The sequence below is a fragment of the Nothobranchius furzeri genome, chromosome 3 (assembly GCF_043380555.1).
Source record: "Nothobranchius furzeri strain GRZ-AD chromosome 3, NfurGRZ-RIMD1, whole genome shotgun sequence".
Lineage (NCBI taxonomy): Eukaryota > Metazoa > Chordata > Actinopteri > Cyprinodontiformes > Nothobranchiidae > Nothobranchius > Nothobranchius furzeri.
Window position 1 is genome coordinate 48,287,998 of NC_091743.1, and position 22,953 is coordinate 48,310,950.

The 22,953-nt window shown below is 47.2% G+C and overlaps 1 protein-coding gene across 1 annotated transcript; it reads left to right on the forward strand.

Annotated features, from left to right (window-relative positions):
• Positions 1-10,336: 10,336 nt before the first annotated feature.
• Positions 10,337-14,790, forward strand: si:ch211-157b11.8 (fibroleukin). The gene is made up of 6 exons (XM_015959783.3): positions 10,337-10,810; positions 12,467-12,662; positions 12,957-13,034; positions 13,106-13,218; positions 13,348-13,610; positions 14,267-14,790. Exons 1-6 carry the CDS (start codon positions 10,535-10,537, stop codon positions 14,607-14,609), a joined length of 1,269 nt encoding a protein of 422 aa, XP_015815269.1. The 5' UTR covers positions 10,337-10,534; the 3' UTR covers positions 14,610-14,790.
• The last annotated feature ends 8,163 nt before the right edge of the window (positions 14,791-22,953 follow it).

Genomic DNA, 22,953 nt, shown 5'->3' on the forward strand with positions numbered 1-22,953 from the left:
ATTGGCAATATTCATTCTCACAATAACCCTTTTTGTTTTCATTTTGACTATAACTTGAGGCAAATTGTCGATTTATACATGTACATTTAGCAACAAGAATCCTTAATAATAATAAAAAGTGATGAGCAGATTTCCATTCTCATTCCAGTAAGCAGAAAGGTATGAACACCTCTCAAATGTTTATGGACTAGAGTTTTTATAGACAAGGTTTTACTTTTCTCTCGTCAGGGTGAAAACATTACTATCACTTTTTGCATGCTTAATTAAATGACATCATTCACCACTAGAGGGCAGCATTAACTACCTTTGCAGCGCTTGCACTGTGCTTAATTATTTTAAAACGTATCCATGTGCTCTAAAAATAAGCAAAGTGACAAACATTCATCACTTGTCCTTCATTGGCATTCAATAATAAATGTAAATATTGAACTAGCACCTACAGCAAGCTGTTAAACTCATACAGAAGTTTTAATTTCTAAAGCATTAGTTCATTGCTTGTTCCAGATTTTTCCTTAATATTTATATGGGAATTAATAAAACAATGAATTAGAATGTCAGAATGGTCATTCTACAACATAAATGATTCTTGTTTTATTTATGTCCATCCATTTGTCCATTTTCACCTGCTTATCCACGGTCGAGTCACGGGAGCAGTAGCCTAAACAGGGACGCTCAGACTTCCCTCCCCCCAGTCACTTGGGCCAGCTCCTCTGGGAGAATCCTAAGGCATTCCCTCCCCAGCAGAGACATAGTCCCTCCAGTGTGTCCTGGGTCTTCCTTTAGGTCTTCTCTTGGTTGGATGTACCTGGAAAACCTCACCAGGGAGGCGTCCGGGAGGCATCCTAACTCTAGCCACCTCAACTGGCTCCTCTTGATGTGGAGGAGCAGCGGATCTACTCCAAGCCCCTCCCAAATGACCAAGATTCTCACCCTATCTCTAAGGGAGAGCCCAGCCACCCTGCGGAGAAAACTAATTTTGATCGCTTGTATCCGCAATCTCGTTCTTTCGGTCACTTCCCAAAGCTCGTGACCATAGGTGAGAGTAGGCAAATCGAGAGCTCTGTCTTCAGACTAAACTCCCTCTTCACCACGACAGATTGGTACAATGCCTGCATCACTGTAAACTCAGCACAAATCCACCTGTTGATCTTGTGCTTCATTTTTCCCTCACCTGTGAACAAGACCCTGAGATACTTAAACTTCACCACTTGGCACAGGACCTCATCCCTGGCCCGGAGAAGGCATTCTACACTTTTCTAGCTCAAGACCATGGTCTCAGATTTAGAGGAGCTGATTCTTGTCCCAGTTGCTTCACATTCGGCTGAAAACTGCTCCAGTGAAAGCCAGAGATTACGTTCTGATGAAGCCAACAGGACCAATTTCAATTTCTATTTATTTATAAAGCACCTTCCTGCCACCAATCATTGCAGCCCAAGGTGCTGAACACAACACAATACAAAAATCAGAATAAGAAAATAAAACAAGAAAAATATTGAATAAAATCAAATATATATTGAATAAAACCGAGCACATGTTTCAGTGCATCCATTTTGCCAACTGAATAAAAGCCAAGCAACACTTATAAACCATGTGTCAACATGGAACAAAAGAAAAAACAAGCCAATATTAAAAATGAGATTAATATTAATAAATACATCAGATCATATCAGTGTAATTCCAGCAAGTCACTTGAATGACTGTGACCTCAAATACTGATGCAGTCAGACTTTACAACTCCAAATGGATGGAAGTAGATTGCTTCACATCACCAGGTAGGCAGTTCCATGGTTTTGGGGCCATCACAGAAAATGCGCACAAACCGACCACATCATCAGCTAAAAGCAGAGACTCAATCCCTAGTCCCCCAAAACAGATCCCCTCAACACCTTGGCTGCACCTTGAAATTCTGCCAATAAAAGTTATGAACAGAATTGGTGGCAAAGGGCAGCCTTGGCGGAGTCCAACTCACTGAATACAAGCCAGACTTACTGTCTGCAATGCGGACCAAGCTCTGACACTGGTCTCACAGAGACCTAACAGCCCGTATCAGAAAGCCTGGTACCCATACTCCCAAAGTACCCCCAAATGGACCTCCGAGGGACGCGATCGAATGCCTTCTCCAAATCCACAAAACACATGTAGACTGGTTGCTCCCACACACTCCAGGATCCCCCTAAGGGTATAGAGCTGTTCCAGTGTTCCATGGCCAGGACAAAAACCACATTGTTCCTCTTGAATCTGAGGTTCAACATTCCAATGGACCCTCCTCTCCAGAACCCTCGAATAGACTTTACCAGGGAGGCTCAGGAGTGTGATCCCCCTGTAGTTGGAACACACCCTGCGGCCCCCCTTTTTAAATAGGGGCACAACCACCCAATCCAGTGGAACTGCCCCCAATGTCCACACGATGTTGCAGAGCTGTGTCAGCCAACACAGCCCTACAACATCCATTCTTAAGGAACTCTGGATGAATCTCATCCACACCTGGAGCCTTGCCACTGAGGAGCTTTTGACAACCTTAGTGACCTCAGCCCCAGAGATTGGAGAGCCAAACCCAGAGTCCACGGACTCTGCTTCCTCACTGGAAGATGTGCCGGTGGGATTGAGGAGGTCTTCAAAGTATATTCTGCCCACCGATCCACAATGTCCCGAATGGAGGTCAGCAGCACACCATTCCCATTATAAATAGTGTTGGTAGCACACTGCTTTCTCATCCTGATGCGCCGGATGGTGGACCGGAAATCTCAAAGCCTTATAGAAGTCTTGCTCCATGATCTAACCGAACTCCTCACATGCCTGGGTTTTTGACTCTGTGACCACCCGGGCCGCATACCGCTTGGCCTGTCGTTACCCATCAGCTGCCTCTGGGGTCCCACAGACCAAAAAGACCTGATAGGACTCTTTCTTCAGCTTGACGTCAGCCCTAACTGTCAGTGTCCACCCGCGAGTTTGGAGATTGCCACCAAGACAAACACCAACAATCCAGCGGCAGCAACTCTGGTCGTCCACCTCGACAATGGAAGCACTCGGACTCAATGACCCCCTGCCTCCCCCGGAACATTTGAAAGTTCTGCCGGAGGTGGGTATTGAAACTTCTTCTGACAGGAGACTCTGTTCCCAGCAGACCCTCACAATATGTTTGGGCCTTCCAGGTCTGACTGGTATCAAAGCCAACTCACCACCAGGTAGTGGTCAAATGACAGCTCTGTCCCTCTCTTCACCCAAGTGTCCAAGACATGCTGCTGCAGATCAGATGAGACAACAACAAAGTTGATCATCGAGCTGTGGCATAAGGTATTCTGGTGGCAAGAGCAAATATGGACAACTTTATGTCTGAACATGATGTTCATTATGGACAATCATGACTAGCACAGAAGTCCAATAACAAAACACAGCTCCAATTCAAATCAGGGAGGGCCTTCTCCCCTACCACACCTCTCCAGGTCTCACTGTTGTTGCCCACATAAGTCCCCCATCAGAGAGGGAGTCACCGGAAGAAGCACTCTCCAGCACCCCCTCCAAGGAATCCAAAACGGGTGGGTAGTCTGACCTGTAGTTTGGTGAGCACAGACAACAGTCAGGACCCGTCCCCTCACATGTAGGCAGAGGGAGGCTACCATTTAGTTCACTGGGGTAAACCCCAACTTATCAAGCTCAAAGATGGGGGGCAACAGGTATGCCCGTCCTGTTCGGCAATTCTCAGTGGGGGCAACTCCAGAGTGGTGGAGTGTCCAAATCCTCTCAAGGAAACTGGTTCCAGAGCCAGAGCCATGCGTGAAGGTGAGTCCAACTATATGTAGTCAGAACCTCTCAACCTCGTACACAACTCAGGCTCCTTCCCCACCAGAGAGGTGAAATTCCACATACCAAGAGGCAGCTTCTGTAGTTGAGGATCAGACCTCCAAAGTCTCTGCCTTTGGCCACCACCCATCATACATTGCACCATACCCTTTGGCTCCTTCCACAAGTAGTGAGCCCATGGGAAAGGGGACCCACATTTCCTCTTCGGGCTATGCCCGGCCAGGCTCTATGAGTGAAAGCCTGGCCACCAGCCACTCACCTACAGGCCGGGACCCCAGTGACCTGCATCCAGGCGAGGGAGCGCTGTTTCCATTTGTATTAATCATCATAAGGGGTCTGTGGGCTTCACTTTGTCTGATCCCTCACCTAGGACCTGTTTGCCATGGGTGACCATACCAGAGGCATAAAGCCTCAGACAACTTAGCTCATAGGATCAATGACATACTCAAACCCATCCACCAGGGCAAGGTGGCAGCTCAGGGAGGTTTTTTTTTGTTTAAAAGACACACATTATCTTGAGGTTTAGCCCAGACATCTTTCTTTATTCTTTGGTAATATACATCCATCCATCCATCCATCCATCCATCCATCCATCCATCCATACATCCATACATACATACATACTTACATACATACATACATACATACATACATACATACATACATACATACATACATACGTGTGTGTGTGTGTGTGTGTGTGTGTGTGTGTGTGTGTGTGTGTGTGTGTGTGTGTGTGTTGAAAATAAATGTGATCAAGTGAAGAAAATAAAATGGAATGTAAAGGACAAGAGTTGATAAAAATATTGTCAGAACCCAAGCCCCCAGACCGGCCTCTCCCAGCTAACCGGCCTCCATCTTGGACCACATTTCCCAGCATGCTCCTCGCGGGAACTCCCGGCATTCTCCCAGTCACACCTAAGCCTATATATGGAAGACGCCGCACCGGCTCTTCACTCAGTCATCGTTTCATTGAAACCCCTGATCAGAGTTCTCTACCGAATAATCCAGACATCAAACATCCTTACCAAGTTCAACTCCCGTACCCAGTCGACCATCGTGACAGGATGACTGAGTCCGTAGATCCAGCGGAGTTCGAGCGCATGAAAAGAAAGACGGAGCAAATGGAAAATGAACTCATTCAGCTCCACGCCCTGATCGATCGGCTCCACACCAAACAAAACTCCCAGACCGATCTCATCCTACAATTATCCACAGCCCTCCATGCTCTCCAGCAGCAAGCCCTCGCTCCACCAACAGAGGGGCTGCACTTTAGTCTCCCAGAGAGGTGGAACGGAGAGACGGGGAGCCCAGACGGTCTGCTCGCCACCCTCGACATGCAGTTTGAGTGCCAGCCAGGGCGCTTCCCCACTGCGCGCTCTCGGGTGGCGCATCTCACCTCCCTGCTCTCCGGACGCGCGGCTGAGTGGGCCGCTGCGCTTTATAATTCCAAATCACCGGCTTGCAATGACTATGCTGCTTTTGTGTCCGCCCTCAGAAAGACTTTTGTTCCACCCAGCAGCGAAGTGGGAGCAGAAACACAACTCCTAAAGCTCCGCCAGCGGGAGCGCACGGTGTGCGCTTATGCGTCGGAGTTCCGCACCATCTCCGCCAAGCTGCGATGGGATGACTCTGCCCTCCGAGCCGTCTTCTTGGAGGGACTGGCGACCTACATCCGTGATGAGATGGTGGGAAAGGAACTGCCCCAGACCCTGGATGAAGTGGTCGATTTGGCGCTGCGCATGGATCAGCGGGTTCTGGTTCAGCCCAAGCCCTTCACTCGCCCATCCAGGGCGCCTGGCCCTCTTCCTCGTTCCCCCACGCCTGCTCCCGGACCCGCTTCTACTGATGAGCCCATGCAATCAGGCCACCTTCCTCCAGAGGAGAGACAGCGACGGTGGCGCGAGGGTCTCTGTGCCTTTTGTGGCTCCTCCCACCACAGACGCCTGAACTGTCCATTACGTTTGGGAAACGAAGGAACCCACTGAGTATCGGGGTCGCTCAGCCTGGGTCACCTTCAGCCCCCGCCTCTTCAAATCGACTCCTTCTTCATGTTACCCTCCTTCATGGTGAGACCTCACTTCAGATGCACGCGCTGTTGGACTCGGGGGCCGCTGACAATTTTATGGACATGGATCTGGCTAAGCGCCTACAGATCACCATGACCCCCTTGGAGAGAGTTGTGCCTGTGACCTCGGTGGACGGTAGGCCCCTCCAACCCTATCCGATCCAAAACTGAACCCAGCCACTCCAGATGATTGTCCAAGGCCACCGAGAGACCCTCCAGTTCCTGATCATATGTGCTCCCTCCTCTCCTCTAATTCTGGGATTTCCCTGGCTCCGTCTCCACGACCCCCGGATTTCCTGGTCCCAGGGCCGCATTTTGGAATGGGGGACCCAGTGCCAGGCCCACCTCTCTCCTCCTACATCCATGCCAGACCGCCCGGACGGTGACACTGGCCAAACACCGCCCAATCTGCCACTGCCCTACCGGGACCTGGCTGCGGTGTTCGACAAGCGGCGCGCCACCACACTGCCGCCTCACCGCCCGTACGACATGGAAATCAAGCTGCAACCAGGAACCAGTCCACCCCGGGGGCGCCTTTTTTCTCTCTCTCCCGCCGAGTCCAGAGCCATGGAGGAATATATTGACCAGGCCCTCCAGCAGGGTTTCATTCGACCTTCCAGGTCATGCCCTTCGGGCTGTGCAATAGCCCCGCCGTTTTTCAACGCCTCATAAACGATGTCCTCCGTGACATGTTGGGACGGTGGGTGTTTGCCTACCTGGATGACATCCTGATCTACTCCAAGTCCGAGGCCGAACACCTCCACCATGTTCGCGCTGTTCTAACCCGGCTCCTGGACAATAACCTGTTCTGTAAGCCCGAGAAGTGCTCCTTCCACCAGCGGTCCGTATCATTCCTGGGCTACATGATTTCGGATAAAGGACTAACCATGGACCCTCAGAAAGTCCAGGCGGTGAGAGACTGGCCCCTCCCGACAAGCCTGAAACAACTGCAGAGTTTTCTGGGTTTCTGCAACTTTTACCGCCGTTTTATTAAGGACTTTAGCACCATTGTGGCACCTCTCACTTCTCTCACCCGACCAAGCCCTCCCAGCCAACCGTTCCGGCTGACTCCAGACGCCGTTCGGGCCTTTCAACACCTAGTCGCCCGTTTCACGTCGGCTCCTATCCTCCGCCATCCGGATCATGCAGTCCCCTTTGTGGTCGAGGTCGACGCCTCGGATGTTGGCGCCGGTGCCATCTTGTCCCAAGCCGGGCCCGACGACAGGCTTCATCCCTGCGCCTACTTCTCCAGGAAGTTTTCCACCACCCAGCAGAAGTACGGTGTAGGGGATCGCGAGCTGCTGGCCATAAAGTGGGCATTGGAGGAATGGAGGCAGTGGCTTCTGGGCACCACTCAGCCGTTCACCATCTGGACGGACCACCAGAACCTGACCCACATCAGATCAGCCAAGCAGCTCAATCCTCGCCAGGCCCGCTGGGCCCTCTTCTTTGAGCCCTATGAATTCCATCTCGCCTACCGCCCAGGGACAAAGAACCAGAAGGCGGACGCCCTTTCCCGCCAGTTCACACATCCAACGCCCACGTCCGAGCCGGCACCTATCCTCCCCGAGCACCGTTTCTTGGCCCACCTGAGGTGGCCACTGGAGGAGGCTATCCAAAACGCCCTCCGAGACGATCCCGCGCCTCCAGAGACCCCCACGGGTCGGCTCTACGTCCCCATGGCCTGTCGCAGTGAGGCATTGTCCTGGGCCCACTCATCACGCCTGTCTGGCCACGCGGGCTTCTCACGGACTCTTAGGTTCCTCAAACGAGCTCTCTGGTGGCCACGTATGGAGAGAGATGTAAAGGACTATACGAGTGCCTGTGACGTCTGCGCCCGCTCCAAGACATCCAACCAGGCCTCGGTTGGTACCCTCAGACCTCTTCCGGTACCCAGCCACCCCTGGTCCCATGTGGGGTTGGACTTCGTCACAGGGCTCCCACCAGTCAACGACCTTAATACCATCATGACGGTCACTGACCGGTTTTCTAAGGCTGTTCACTTCATCGCCCTTCCGGGCCTCCCCTCGGCCCGACGCACAGCTGAGTTGTTCCTGGAGAATGTGGTGCGTCTCCATGGATTTCCTGTCGACGTGGTCTCGGATCGTGGTCCCCAGTTCACGGCCCGGTTCTGGAGGGCTTTTTGTCATCTGTTGGGAGCATCAGTCAGCCTATCTTCGGGCTATCACCCGCAGACCAACGGCCAAACGGAGCGGGCAAACCAACAACTGGGTCGGTACCTCCGCTGCTTTGTCTCGGCCCAACCCTCGCAGTGGCCTAAGTACCTCCTCTGGGCTGAGTTATCCCACAATCTCCACACCTCCTCGGCCACTCTGATGTCCCCGTTCGAAGTCTGCTATGGCTACCAGCCCCCGGTCTTTGCCCACCAGGAACCCGAAGTTGCGGTGCCGGCTGCTCAATCCCTGGTGAGGCGCTGCAGGAACGCCTGGATAAAGGCACGGGCCTCCATAACCCGAGCTAACGCCCGTTACTCTCACCAACACCTCCGCCGACACTGTCCTGGTCCCTCATATGCTCCAGGGGATAAGGTCAGGGTGTCCACGGCAGACCTCCGTGTCCGTGCCGGGTCCAGGAAGCTCGCTCCCCGGTTCCTTGGGCCTTACCCCGTGCAAAGGGTCATCAACCCGGTCACGTACCGGCTGCGGCTGCCTGCGAGTCTCCGCATCCATCCCACCTTCCATATCTCCCGGCTCAAGCCCTACGTGGAATCCTCCCTCCTTCCGCCTCCGGCGCCTCCGCCTGCCCGCTTCCTCGACGGTGAGCCTATCTACACCGTCCGGCGCATCCTGGACGCTCGCCGCAGGGGACGGGGCTGGCAGTATCTGGTCGATTGGGCGGACTACGGCCCTGAGGAACGCTCCTGGGAGCCGGCCCGCTCCATCTTGGACCCTGCCCTTGTCTCTGACTTCTGGGACCGCCGAGGTCGCCCTGGGACTTCTGGAGCCGTCCCTGGACCGGGGGGGTCCTGTCAGAACCCAAGCCCCCAGACCGACCTCTCCCAGCTAACCGGCCTCCATCTTGGACCACATTTCCCAGCATGCTCCTCGCGGGAACTCCCGGCATTCTCCCAGTCACACCCAAGCCTATATATGGAAGACGCCGCACCGGCTCTTCACTCAGTCATCGTTTCATTGAAACCCCTGATCAGAGTTCTCTACCGAATTATCCAGACATTAAACATCCTTACCAAGTTCAACTCCGGTACCCAGTCGACCATCGTGACAAATATCAGGTTTAACTCTATTTTATTGAAGTGTTACTCTGTTATCAGCACACCAGTGTATTATTGCTTTCTGTTGCCTTGTCTTTATATGCTGTTTATTCTATAATTTGGTCCCAGTTTTAACAGAAAATGAAACAACTTTTCTAAACTGAAGCAAAGGATGGAAAAATGTTGACATAAAATCCCCAACATAGAAGATGCACATATAAAGGTTTTAGTAAATGTAGTAACAGGTTTAATGGACATCAGATTAATGGACACAAGAAAATGGTTTTATTATTGCAATCAGTTGTTTTTGGAGTTTTGACTGTTTAGCTTCAGCTTTGGTTTATATTTGCTGTCAACCGGAAAAAAAATCAGAACTTATTTTTTGTGTTTCATTTGTAATAAATTATGAAATCTGTGCTTTTCCATGGGTTCTTGTGATTTTACATAATGGTCATAGTTCTTCCCAGTGATCCGAACAGGAGGTGTCCTGCTCGTGTTTGTCCTTCTGGTTACTGGGAGTGTGTCTTTGCAGAATCAGTGGCTGGGATGAGTCTGGTGTTTGTGGAAGAGTTCCTGCCCTCTTGCACCTTTTGAATGTGGAGTTTTTATGGCTGCCTTGGAATTCAGTTTGTAAACATAAACATTGTTGCACAAAAGCCACATGAGGAAGGAAGGTGCCTCGTTTTCATCTGGATTGTGTTAAAAATGTCATCTCTGACACGGAAGATCAATAAAATCTGTAATTATAGATTATATTTCTTTATACTCCTTTTAGTTCAACCCAGCGTGCCTCATATATGTGTAACCATGCATTTTTGGCCATGGGAGTGTGGGAGTGGAAGAGACAGAGAGAGTGTGTGTGTGTGCATATGTGTGTGTGTGTGTGTGTGCATATGTGTGTGTGTGTGTGTGTGTGTGTGTGCATGTGTGTGTGTGTGTGTGTGCATATATGTGTGTGTGTGTGTGTGCATATATGTGTGTGTGTGTGTGTGTGTGTGTGTGCATATGTGTGTGTGTGTGTGCGTGCGTGCGTGCGTGCGTGCGTGTGTGTGTGTGTGTGTGTGTGTGTGTGTGTGTGTGTGTGTGTGTGTGTGTGTGTGTGTGTTGGGGGTGGGTGGGTGCATTGGTCCGTGTCAGACAGCAAAGACTGCTGCATTTATCTAGGAATCTGAGCCAAAGCAACCTCACTAACACAGAACGAGCAGGACCAAGAGGAGGACGAGGATTGAGATGAACTGAAGAGAAGAGGGAAAAGGAACAAGTGCAAAGAGGGAATTGGAAGGATAAGGTCAACAACACAAAGATCAAAACGAGAAGGACAAGATGGGAAAACTTTTCATCTGAGGAGGAACTTTTTTTTGCAAGAAACCTTCATAAAAAATTTTAAAATCAGCTTCAAACAATTAAGGAATTTTGAATCAAAACATTTTCCAATGATTGCTTTTAGTCATCTCCGTTTGATTTCTTTGCTGTCTTTGTATGTGGGAGCGCTGCTGTCCTCAGATGCATCTCCAGCCTGCTCACGTCCACCCTGCAGGGATAAATTAGTGGCTGCACCCGTCTCTCCAGGAACCAGAGCAGCAGTGAGTACAGAGGCCTGTGAGGGTCAAACAGGGACAATTGCATGCAAGATGGGAGGTTCACTCGCAGCTATCTCAGAGGCTCCTCAGACGGCTGAGCAAAGAAACAAGGTTCAAGTTCAAGTTCAAGTAAGTTGGACAGAAGAGGTCAAGAATCAGATTATCAGTTATCATTATACTAAAAAGAAACATTGTTTTACCTGCTTTGTGAGTATTCCTCAATGATGAGACAAGCCAAAGAATAATAACTGTTTTTTTCACATGTGCCAATGAGATTGCCTGTGTAACATCCTGGCACAGGCCAGAAACACCGATTCCCTGAACAGACGTGGAGCTATAACTGTCAGCAATCAAAGCAGGGATAAAATTAGATCTGCTTTTTAAACATCGTCTCATCATATGCTGAGCTCATGCAGCAACAGGTGTGAGGGACATGATCACAATGGGTGACGTAAGTGTGAGAGACAGACTGGGGTGGCAGAAAACTGAGCAACAAGTTTGTGGACTGACCTCTGAGATTCAAAAAACAAATATTTAATAAATTGTAGATTCTTTAATGCAAATACTGAAAGTCTGAGCAGAAATCTCCTTTTTTGATTGAAAGCCAGGAGTTAGCTGTAAATCACAGGTTTTCCAGAGAAATTCCTCTTAACTTTAGACTTTTTATTATTAGATTTGACAGTCAATCATTGTTTTTAGCCTGCACACAATCATGATGTTAATTAAGCATCAAATAAAGAATTATGTATGAACACTTTGGGAAAAGAAATCATACTTCACCATGCAACAGCAAAGAAAGCAAACTATGAGAATCAACAAAAGTCCTTCATTGGAAAAAATGTGGATTTTTATTTTTTATTTCATTCATCCACATGGAGGGGGTGGAACTTAAAACGTAAACTGGAACCAGCCAGTAGAGGGTGCAGTTTTTTCGGTTTCGACTTCCTTATGTTCTTATGCTTAAGTCTGTCTGCACAGAGGATTGTTTTATAATTGTTCACAACTAACATGTGAAAACCACTAAACTGGAGCCCAGGGTTAAAGAGATACTTTGCATTTATTGCAATTTTTTATAATTTTAAATAACCTTGCGCTGCGAGATGAATTCTTGTGAGATTTAGAGTTTTCCAAACTCAGGAAAATCCATCTTGTACCATTCCAGTTCAAACCGTTCCACCTCGGGCGCAAAGTAGACTGATCTGTCAGCACTGTGCTGTAGGGTGGGAGTTAGTTTTGATGATAGTATAAAGCGCCCAGCTAAGCAAAACAAACATTGCTGCGCCGGTTGGCATAAAAGTGGCTATTGAATCAATTGTAGAGGAACTTAAAACACCCTTTATGCGCATATTCTCTTTGCAAAACTGGCTGAAATCACCCAAAGACATTCTAATTCCCACGTGAGTGAATGAATGAAGCTCGAGTGAGTTGTTTTTTTCCAGGTGCACATGGTATACGTCATTTAAGTTGTTACAAAATATGGTAGCCAGTGCCAGCCGGGCACTACCTTGCATGTTTTAGATCACAAACACAGCTGATTTGTTTAATTTAGTGGTGAATCACCCCTGTAGACACCAACGATGGCTGGGCCACATGTGAGCTGTTAGATTAAGGTTTTCAAAAAAACGCACGTCGAGGAGATAAGTTTTGCTTTTGGTTCAACAAACGGACACTAGGGCTAATAAAAGCAAGCCAAAACTGCCTAGTCGCCCTTTAATATTATCAATATTTTTCTTTCAGATGTGGTATCAAAGACTCTTCTATTAACCTGTAGGCACTATCTTACAGACTGAAGGTGTCAAAGAGCGTCTGGTTCTGCTGCAGCGCTGCATGCGTTCTCTCCAGGAATCAGGATCTGCCCGGAGTCAAGGGGGCCAGGAGAGTAACTCTCTGGGGGCCATCCTGGCACTGATGGCAGCCGTGCTGACAGAGTGTGACCTCCACTGTCACAGTCAAACCCTCGGAGTGATGGCTAAGCGCCTGGGTGAGAAGTAGTGCACACTTGCACCCACCTCCCTTCTTGTGTGAAACATAGAATAAACAAGGATCCTGGAGGCACATGCAGAAATGCCACAGCAGTCACTCCCCCTCACTTAATAAACAGCAGTCTGCAAAGTGTTGGTCATAGATGAAGGGACAGGAATTTAGCCTCACTGGCAAAAACTGTGAGAATATAAACAACCTTTAAATCTTTAGTAATGCAGCCTTTCTGTGAAAGGCCTCATCTGAAATTCCTTTCTTTGTCTCATTGATGAGTGAATATTTTTCGTGGTGACAGAGAGTGCTGCAGTGGGCAGAGAGGGGGAAAAAGATCTGCTGCTTTTCCTCAAGAGCATCACACAACATCCTCCCACAGGTGATGTCATATGATCTCCGGTTATTTATCTATAACCTGAACAAAAAATATGTGCCATGTGTGGCTTTCAGTTGCACCCATGGAGAGGTTGCATCCTCAGGACTGTGCAGAGATTTACAGGCTTGGAATCACAGAGGATGGAATCTACACCATCCAACCTGATCTGGAAGGGCCGGCGCTGGAGGTATTTCACATTGAGCTCACTCATAGATTAGTCTCACCCCTCATGGTTTAGTCTTCATTCTTTAGTGATTTGAAAGCTATTTGCGGAAAATCAAAGCTTTATCAGACCCATGTGTTTGTTTTGGCTCAGGCTAAATGTGACATGGAGACAGTAGGCGGAGGGTGGACTGTGATCCAGAATCGGCAGGACGGCTTGGTGGACTTCAACAGGACATGGCAGGAATACCGGGAAGGCTTTGGCAATCCACAGGGAGAGCACTGGCTTGGGAATGCTGCATTGCATGCCCTCACCTCTGCTGGCCAACACCAACTCCGTATTGAGCTAGAGGACTGGTACCAACAGAAGCGTCAGGCTACCTACAACAACTTCAAAGTGGCCTCTGAGGCACAAAGGTTAAGCGTGCTGCAGTTGATACATTTGAATCAGATTGGCTTACTTAAGTTTTGTGGGTATTACAGGACTGGACCAGGCATAAGCAGGACATATGGCATGTCCATTTCATACAAGAGGCTGAATGAAAGATCCCTTTTAACAGAATGAAGACCATGCTATGTGGATGGACTTCAGAGGGTCTTAGACAGTGGTGCATGATGGTATCATGGTTTTAAGTATGCCCAAAACTTCCACGATGTGACTGTGTTGGTTTATCATAGCGGAGATGTCATATCGGAACCCTGGATGGAGTATTGAGCAGCATGTCTGTAAGAAGGGGTCTCTGTACACTGGTGCAGCAAGAATGGCCATGCTACTATTGTGCTAAAGCTAGAATCCCATAAAAATGTAGCATCAGTTAGCGTGGCCTAAACTTCTGGCTACATCACAATCAAAATTGTATCTATGCGTGGGCATCACCTTGGGCACGATGCTCTTGCAGGTTTATGTGGAAAGATCTTTGTAGGTACTTGTTGCAGATGTCTAGAAGAGACAGGGTAAGGCGAAAGAAGAGGGTCTAATGAAAGTAATCAACAGATTCCTATTTATAGGAAAGGGACTGCGTACAATCATCCTTTAGGCAAAGACCAGTAATGTGCCGTGTTCTCTCTCCCAGGTATCGCCTGACAGCCCACGAGTACACCGGTGATGCTGGCAATGCATTGAGCTACAGCAGACAATACAACCACGATGGCAGATCTTTTAGTACCACAGACAGAGATCATGACCAGTATGTGTCTGGAAACTGCGGTCAGTACTACGGTGCAGGCTGGTGGTTTGATGCTTGCCTTGCAGCAAACCTGAATGGCCGATACTACCATGGACGTTACACCGGCGTGACCAACGGGATCTACTGGGGGACGTGGTACATTCTGACAGATGGACGAACTGGAGAACGTTATTCCTTCAGGAGGGTGGAGATGAAGACTAGACCTCGGAACTTTGTAGGAACAAACTGAGGATGAATTTGTTGTGGAAAATGTTACTGCAGACTATGGCAATATCATGAAATATTGGATGAATAAGATGTTTTAAGATACTTTTTGCTTGAGGTGTTTTAGATACTGTAAAACAAAACCTTTACAACATTTGTGCCATTTACATGAAGATCCTCTCTAAGAAATAAACTCAAAAACAGTGTCAACCTTTTACAGAAAGTTATTACTCGTGTTATAATTAAGAATGCGAGAATGTCAACTCTTTAATTGTTCAGTGGGGTGCTTGTGGAAGTATTGTCAAGTAAAGCATCATTCCTTTTCCTTAGCATCCATCAATGGATTACTGGTGTGTGTGTGTGCAGAATTCCAACATTGTATAGTCAGAGGGAAATCTACAAAGCAAGCTGTATATTAAAAACGATTGCAGCTAAATTATCTTGTCTGAAAAACAACAATGTAAATCTTTAAAGGTGTGGAACACTGATGATTATTTCTGATTATAATTAATCACTTTGAGTTTGTCCTGCAGGCTCAACATAAAAAATAGTCTCCCACACCTGTTTCCTGCATTAGCTTCTGATTGATAGACGGTGAAACTCTAGGATTTCAAAAGCCTGACAGATCTACTTCAAGCTGTCGCTTGGACTCACCCATCTTGAGTCATGACAGGGAAGGCTGTTGTTGGTTTATCGTCCAGGAAACAGCAGAGAACGTCTTGGCTAGCAGAGGCTAACTATTAGCATTAGCAACTCAACCTCACGGCAGAAGCTCCAGGCTTGTGTTTTCTGTGGAGATACATCATTCATGTTGCGAAGCAAACAGAGTCAGTGGTAGAGTAGTAGGGATGGGTACCGAATTCGGTACTTTTTAAGGTACCGACCGAATTCCATAGTACCGACCGAGCACAGATTCACGTCATTTCAAACGGTGCCTCGTTTTGGTACCCGTCCTTCATAAGGAGAACTTGCCTAGACAGCTGCGCATGCGCAAGAGCGTTATGTTGTCGGTCGCTGCGAGCCAGTTGTAAACAGAGCAGCATGGTAGAAAGAATGCACGCTGAATCTTGGGTCCACTTCACTAAATGTGATGGGTGATGATGAAACCAGCGACAACGATCTAAGTGAGACGTCCTCATCTTAATCTGCTCTGGTAGGTAAATAAAATGTTTAAGATAACGTTAGCTTGATATGTTAGCTTCTGTTTCGCTAATGGTGCGTTCGCTTTCTCCTCGGAACCCCGAATTTCCGACTAGAAGAACATGAACGCGCTCTAAAGTTTGGCTTCACTTTACTAAATGCGACGGGTGATTGGGTGAAGAGGAAACCAGTGACAACGATCAAAGTGTGAGGCATCATCGTTTTAATCTGCTCCAGCAGCTAAATAAACTGTTTAAGATAACGTTGGCTTGATATGTTAGCTTCCATTGCCACCGTTGTTATCAGCTAATGGTGCATTCGCTTTCTCCTCAGAAATTCTAACTTCCCAGTGGGAAAAATCAAATGAAAAAAGACGGCAAAAGGAATGAAGATACACAGTAAATTTAGTTCACAGTAAAGATGTTTGCTTCTGTTTAATTATCAGCTTATAAAACTACAATGATGATGTTAAAATACAAACAGTTGAATGTTATTTATCATGATATTTATCAATTATTGTTATATATTGAGAAAAATATATATTTAATTACAAAAGAGAATTAAAATAATAAACACTCAAAAGTATCGAAAATTGGTACCGTTAAGTACCGGTATCGATTCCTAGGTACCGGGAATTAGTACCGGATCGATTCAAATGTCAAAGGTACCCATCCCTATAGAGTAGCGTTGCTGTATTCCAATTAGAGGCGAGATGTGCAAATATCAGGAAATAAGACTCCAAATCATGTCGTCTCCTGCCACTTTCTACTGCAGCAGACTTGTCTGTGCTGATCTATGCGCTTCTGGGTTTTATTCCCCTGAGTATGACTTGCAAGGCATTCAGTCCTAACAGAGACCACTGCAAATGTATTGATTTAACAAGTGTTCAACACCTTTAAGATATGAATCTGGATGTTATGTACACTTTTGATGAAATGGTTCTTTAATCCACATGTCCACCAGGAGGAGTACACACACAGTACATGTTGGCTTGCTCTGTCAGGAGTTATGGTGTTTTCCATTATTATGCACTGGCTCTATCACACAAAAAACGTGTTGGTCAGGTACTGATTCTGGTCTTGTCTTACATGCATTGGTTGATTTGACTCTAAGGTTACTCGTTCAACCAAATCAAAGATGTAACTAATTTTTACCCTAAGTTCTGCCTCCTTGCTTGACTTGCAAAGGCATGCGAAGAAACATATCAAGTTGAACTATTTCAGGGTCTGACCTAAAAAAAACAACGTAAGTGGTAGGAGGTGTTACAAGAGGAAACATCAACAGGTGTGATAATTTCCCACCAAATGACAACAAACAGTACTTTGCTATCTGAGATTCAGACAGTAACATTGCACGTGGGCAGCATGTTGCATATGAGTCACAGACGTTGCTGTGTGAAAATGGAACTTTTACAAAATACTTATATAAAATTTATATCATTTTCATAATGATGTAAAATTATTTTATGGCAGTTATTTAGAAATTAAGTTAATACTTTAATAAAAAAAGTTTAGCACAACTTAAAACAATTTTTTTAATTTCTGATTTTTTATATATCAGTTTATACCTGATTGTCACTGTTTGAGGGACAGACAACAGATGAGAAAACAAAAGTTTCTGACAGTTGGAGATCTGACTGTCATCATGTGTAGAACCAACCAAAAACTCAGTCTGACTAAACAAAGTGTGTCCCAGTTTTCTCACCTCCCTCAACTAAAACTTTCCCATGACCGCTTCCTGGCTCACTGATGTTCTGTCTCACACACACACACACACACACACACACACACACACACACACACACACACACACACACACACACACACACACACACACACACACACACTCATTCAACCTCACCTGCTTGCTAGACTTGGCGTCAGGCCGGCGGCTTCCTCCGAAACTGTTCTTCTCAGAGCCTTTCAGAGCCGCAAGTGTGTGTGTGTGTGTGTGTGTGTGTGTGTGTGCGTGCGTGTGTGTCAAATCTATATCTATTTTAGGGTTGGTCTCAATGACCTATCAGTGTCTAATACTAAAAAAAACTTTGATCCACACACACACACACACACACACACACAACACACACACACACACACACACACACACACGCATGTAGGCATACACAGTTTTCTTCTGTTGGTACAGGGACATGCTCAGCTACCGTAAATCCTCTAACACAGGCCCGGGCCTGTATTTGACTCAAGCTCATCAAGCTCCTGGGCTTTATTGGAAGGAGGACCAGAATTAGAGGCAGGCCTCAATTTCTATTTGAGCAAAATGAACTAATGGTTCGCTGGAGTTTTTGACAATTAAAATTGCGCCCACATTTTCAAAGTTAAACACATTTCTTTTAACAATGGTAGTTTCTGCTTCAGCCCTCTCCCCCCTCCCCCTGCTCAGCGGCCGCAAACCCACTGATGCGCCTGCAGCCTCTCACCCCGGGTTTCCACGGGAGCCGTCTGCAGCAAGTTACTGCAGCAGCACGGCTTGCTCGCGTAAACTGCTGCTTGGCCCTTCCCACGAGACGCGAAGCAGCAGGGGAGCAGCTGTCACCGACCGAGCACGAAGTCACACGAGTGACTTCGTCAGTAAACACAACAACAAGCAGGAGAAAACTACAACATGGTTTGTGGTTTATGTTCTGTCCGTTTTATAATCGCCAATACGGACCTGAAAAACAAAGGAGACCGCTAGCTAGGTGATAACTTCTCACGGGGCCGCACAGTTAGTAACCTTTTTTGAAGTAAAGCAACCGGAAGGCAGTACGTTCTTGATTCTGAAAATCTCGGGAGCTTCTCTCCATTTCTGCGTCCGATTTCCTGTCTTTCCTTCCCCAAAAATAGCAAACTTGACCCGTTTCAGAGGCGTCGCGTGTAGAAAATAGAACCGGGGCGTGAAGGCGGCGACATGCTGCTCCTGAGGCGCGGCCGACTCGCGCTGCTGACGGCTCCAGTGGAAAAGGTTCTGTTGACCACAGCGGTTCCTATCAGCAGCTATGATGTGCTGCTGCAGTAACGTGCTGCTGACGGCTCCTGTGGAAAGCCGGGGTCAGAGTTCCTGCTGCTCTAAACATTAAAATAATTATTTCATTTTCTGTTCCTCACTTCTGATTACCTTCAATGGTGTCTGTTTGTTGCAACCACCAGGAACAAAAACTAACTTGTTTTTATTTGACAATTTTTCTGTCCTGTCTGTTTATTATCTTCCTGCATCTCCTCTCAATCCTAAAGAAAAACTGCTACCTGGGTTCATATATATTCACCTTATGAGTTACCTTTGAATTGCAGTTCTAAAAGATCTACCGACCGCAGAAACAGCGGAGTGCTCGCCGGCCACATCAGTGATCGGTGCGTCACCGAGGACAAAACAGGTGATGCGCCCCGCTCCACAGCAGCGAAAAGCATCAGGCATAAATAAAAGAATAAAAGACAGAAAACATAAAAGGAAATGAGCCGACATGAACAATCGCGTGTTAAATTAGTTTTTGAGGTGGCGACACCTGATTTGATAACGTTACTGTGGCCGTGCTCAGGACGCAGATGTCTGGAGCGCGTCAACAATCAGAGCTTTGCATGCGCAAGCTGATTAAGGTTAGGATGGGGGTGAGGGGAAGGTTAAATTGTAAGAGGGTAAACGTCACAATTTGGTTAAATGTCCTTTTTACGGCGGGTGTCAGTACAGACGCTCTGGCACAGCGCGTTGCCTCCCGACGCGCAGGAGCTTGTCACCTGCTGACAGCAGGCTGCTGTCTTTTCTGAGGACTGCATCTTGCCGGTCATTATCATGTGACAGCCACTAGTCGATGACAGGCATAAAAAGTCACTATAGAGCAGTGAAGTCGACTAGTGACTAGTTCATACAACCCCTGCTACTGCTCCCCAGAGTGTTCTGCAGCATAATCAGCACGTTCTCTTTGAACTTGATATCAAATTTTTGCCTCCTCTTCGTCTCCGCACGGTTAAAGTTACCCTCGCGGTCTGTCACTGGCAAATCAAAAGTGAGACGAATGACACAACCGCCCCCCGTACTTGCTTCTTACCACATTCCACCCGGCCACAATAAAAAACCAGCCATTATTCACCTCCGCCGACTCCGACACCGGCCAAAATATAATACCCGGCAGTTAATTAAATACAGACTAATATTAGAGGATTTACGGTAATAATGACTGGGTAATTTTTTTTATTTCATAATGGCTTAATTATTGTTGAATGAGTGAAAGCCCCTTTTTCTCTCCATAAAACACACACACACACACACACACACACACACACACACACACACACACACACACACACACACACACACACACACACACACACACACACACACACACACAAGAAGTTAACTATTAGTAATTAAGCTCAGCCACCCATAACGGCCATTATACATATCAGTTTTCTTTGATTCTGTGCTTTTAGTGCAGCTTTGGGAGTCTGAAACATCTCAGAGTATCCGAGTGCCCCCTGCTGGTGACTTGTGCTAATGCACAGTTTGAGACTGAAGCCTGATTCATGCTTCTCCCTCAACTCCAACAGGGAGAGACACGCACACACGGACAGAGACGTTTTGCCCTCATACGTCTCCGTCTCCTGGGGAGTGTTGCAAAGCTATTCCCCACCAGGACAACAGAGGGCGTAGCGCTGTTTTGTGGTATCCTGTCATGTATCTGGTCCAAGATAATGTGTTTATTGTGGGTTTTTTTTGTATATAAGAGACTTTTCAACACAGACAAATTTGTCTCTCATTCTCCTCCACCTCCTCATGGGCTCGCCACCTCCAAACCCACATTTCCTGTCATTTCCATCCACAAATAAAACGCTTGCTGCGCATCTTTTCACTCATCCAGTCACGGGGGAATTAAACGTTCATATTTTTAGAGTTTTTCGCAAGGTATTCTTCAAGCTTCTCCGTGTCTGCCGCTAGTTATTCTCTGCTCTCTTTGTGTTTTTGAGGGCGCAATGGCGGCGGTGTAGACGACAGCATTGACCTGACCAACCACAAGCTTGCGTTCTCCGTCTCGGCGATCGGATGTTTAAGCCTGATTCATGCTTCTGCGTCTGCTTCAGTGCGGAGCATCGACATATATACTGGACAATTCATTTCCATAGGCTCCAATAACACGTTTTTGTGCCAAAATGGGAGGGCCACCACCGCCATTTTGATCGTGTCACAGGTTCCGTCAAGCCCAGTCAATTCCACAAAAGGGAAGAGAGGTGGAGCTGAGGGTGTGGCTGTAAGGCTGGGATCAACTCACAACACCCGGTCGAACTAGCTACAAGCTAACCTGAAGCTAACCCAAAGCTAGCGCGGAGGTGGGAGCTAAGCTAACGGCGGTAGCAACCTAGCTACAACCGGAGTTAACTGTGCACAACACCAGAGCTTCTGAGTCAGAGATACGCCGGGCTGACCGCTGGGAAGAACCGGGTGGAAAGGTTTCCATCCCAGAGCTCCACAAGCCGGCAGCCCACGCAGCAGACAGAAGCCGCGATCAGACAGAGATGCACCGAGCTGCGGAGAGGGGAGAAACGGGTGGAAAACAGAGGTCTCCCGAGAGCTCCACAAGCCGATAGTCGGAACCCAGCTCCACCAACATGTTATATTTCAACCCATTTTCTAAAGTGCAGCATTATGTTAAATGCACTGGGTTTTACCCTATTACATTTAAATTTCATGGTTAAACAGTACATGTTAAAATCTAAGCTCAGCTTGGCAGTGACCTAAAATACATAAATATAATTTTACCTACCGAAAAAAATGAAGTGGAGACTCCTTGGACGCTCTATTAGTGCAATTTATGCCACAGCAAGTCATTTTGTCCAACAATTGCACAAATAATATCCAAAAAAGAATACACAAACACAGAGACTCAAAATCCCGGAACTGTTTCCAAGCCAGACCGAGGCTCTACTGAGGCCTTTCCATGGAGTTAGCTCTGTGGTCACGTGGGTCGGATGCTCATTAATTATACAGAATTTTAGGCTTTTAATACACTTAAACAGAAGAGTGAGAAAAAATTCACCCCCCTCAGAGTTGTCATGAGTGTAAACTAGATCATTTAAACCAAAAAGCATGTTTTGGAACCAGGCTGTAAACATGTTTATTTCTGCTGTGAAAATGGTATTTTTAACATGGGAGTCAATGAGGATTTGCTCGCTTCTGACACCAGCCCCCAGCGGATGAGAGTGGAACTGCAATTTTTGGTACTTCCGGGTTGGGCTAAATTTTTGAGCCGCATTGTGGGGGCTTGTTGCGGAGACATGCAACGCCATTATCCGTCCTTGCGGGCCTGCTGGAGAGCTACGCAAGGACGGACCGAGTCGAGCTCTCTTTTCCAAACATCCGTCCTTCGAGACGGACAACGCAAGCTTGTGATTGGTCAGGGCACCGCTGTCGTTTACACTGCCGCCATTGCGCCCTCAAAAACAGGAAAGCCGAGGATAACTAGCAGCAGACACGGACCAGCTTGAAGAATACCTCGCGACAAAACTCTAAAAACATGAACGTTTAGTTCCCCCGTGACTGGAGGAGTGAAAAGATGCGCAGAAAGCATTTTATTTGTGGACGGAAATGACAGGAAATGTGGGTTTAGAGGTGGCGAGCACATGAAGAGGTGGAGGAGAATGAGAGACAAATTTGTCAGTGTTAAAAAGTCTCTTATATACAAAAAAACAAACAAAAAAAAACCACAATATAAACACACTATCTTGGACCGGATACATGACAGGATACCACAGAACAGCGCTACGTCCTCTGTTGTCCTGCCGGGGAATTGCTTTGCAACACTCCCCAGGAGACGGAGAAGTACGAGAGTAAAACATCTCCGTCCGTGCGTGTCTCTCCCTTTTGGAGCTGACGGAGAAGCATGAATCAGGCTTCAGAAAAGGGAACTCGACTCTGTACGTCCTTGCGGTGCTCTCCAGCAGGCCCGCAAGGACGGATAATGGCGTTGCGTGTCTCTGCACTGACGCAGACACAGCAGCATGAATCAGGCTTAAAGTTGTGTTGCAGAAGGAGATTACTGGAATCGTTATTCAACAATTCAGAGGAAATATTAGTCTGGGAAAAGACTTCTGGTCTTAGAGATGATTAATTCAAAGGAATGTTCTGAATGCAGTTTGATAGAAAATATAGGCAATTATTTAGATGTTTGAGATCAGCTCATGAAAAATGAGAGCAAAAACAAAAGTGTTGCGTTCATATTTTTGTTCAGTGTAAGATGTTTATCA

Excerpts from the sequence above, each read along its gene's own strand:
- si:ch211-157b11.8 (XM_015959783.3), top strand. The coding sequence starts at position 10,535 with ATGATTGCTTTTAGTCATCTCCGTTTGATTTCTTTGCTGTCTTTGTAT. Across the intron at positions 10,811-12,466 it reads AGGTTCAAGTTCAAGTTCAA|ACTGAAGGTGTCAAAGAGCG; the intron begins GTAAGTTGGACA and ends ACTATCTTACAG. Across the intron at positions 13,611-14,266 it reads GTGGCCTCTGAGGCACAAAG|GTATCGCCTGACAGCCCACG; the intron begins GTTAAGCGTGCT and ends TCTCTCTCCCAG.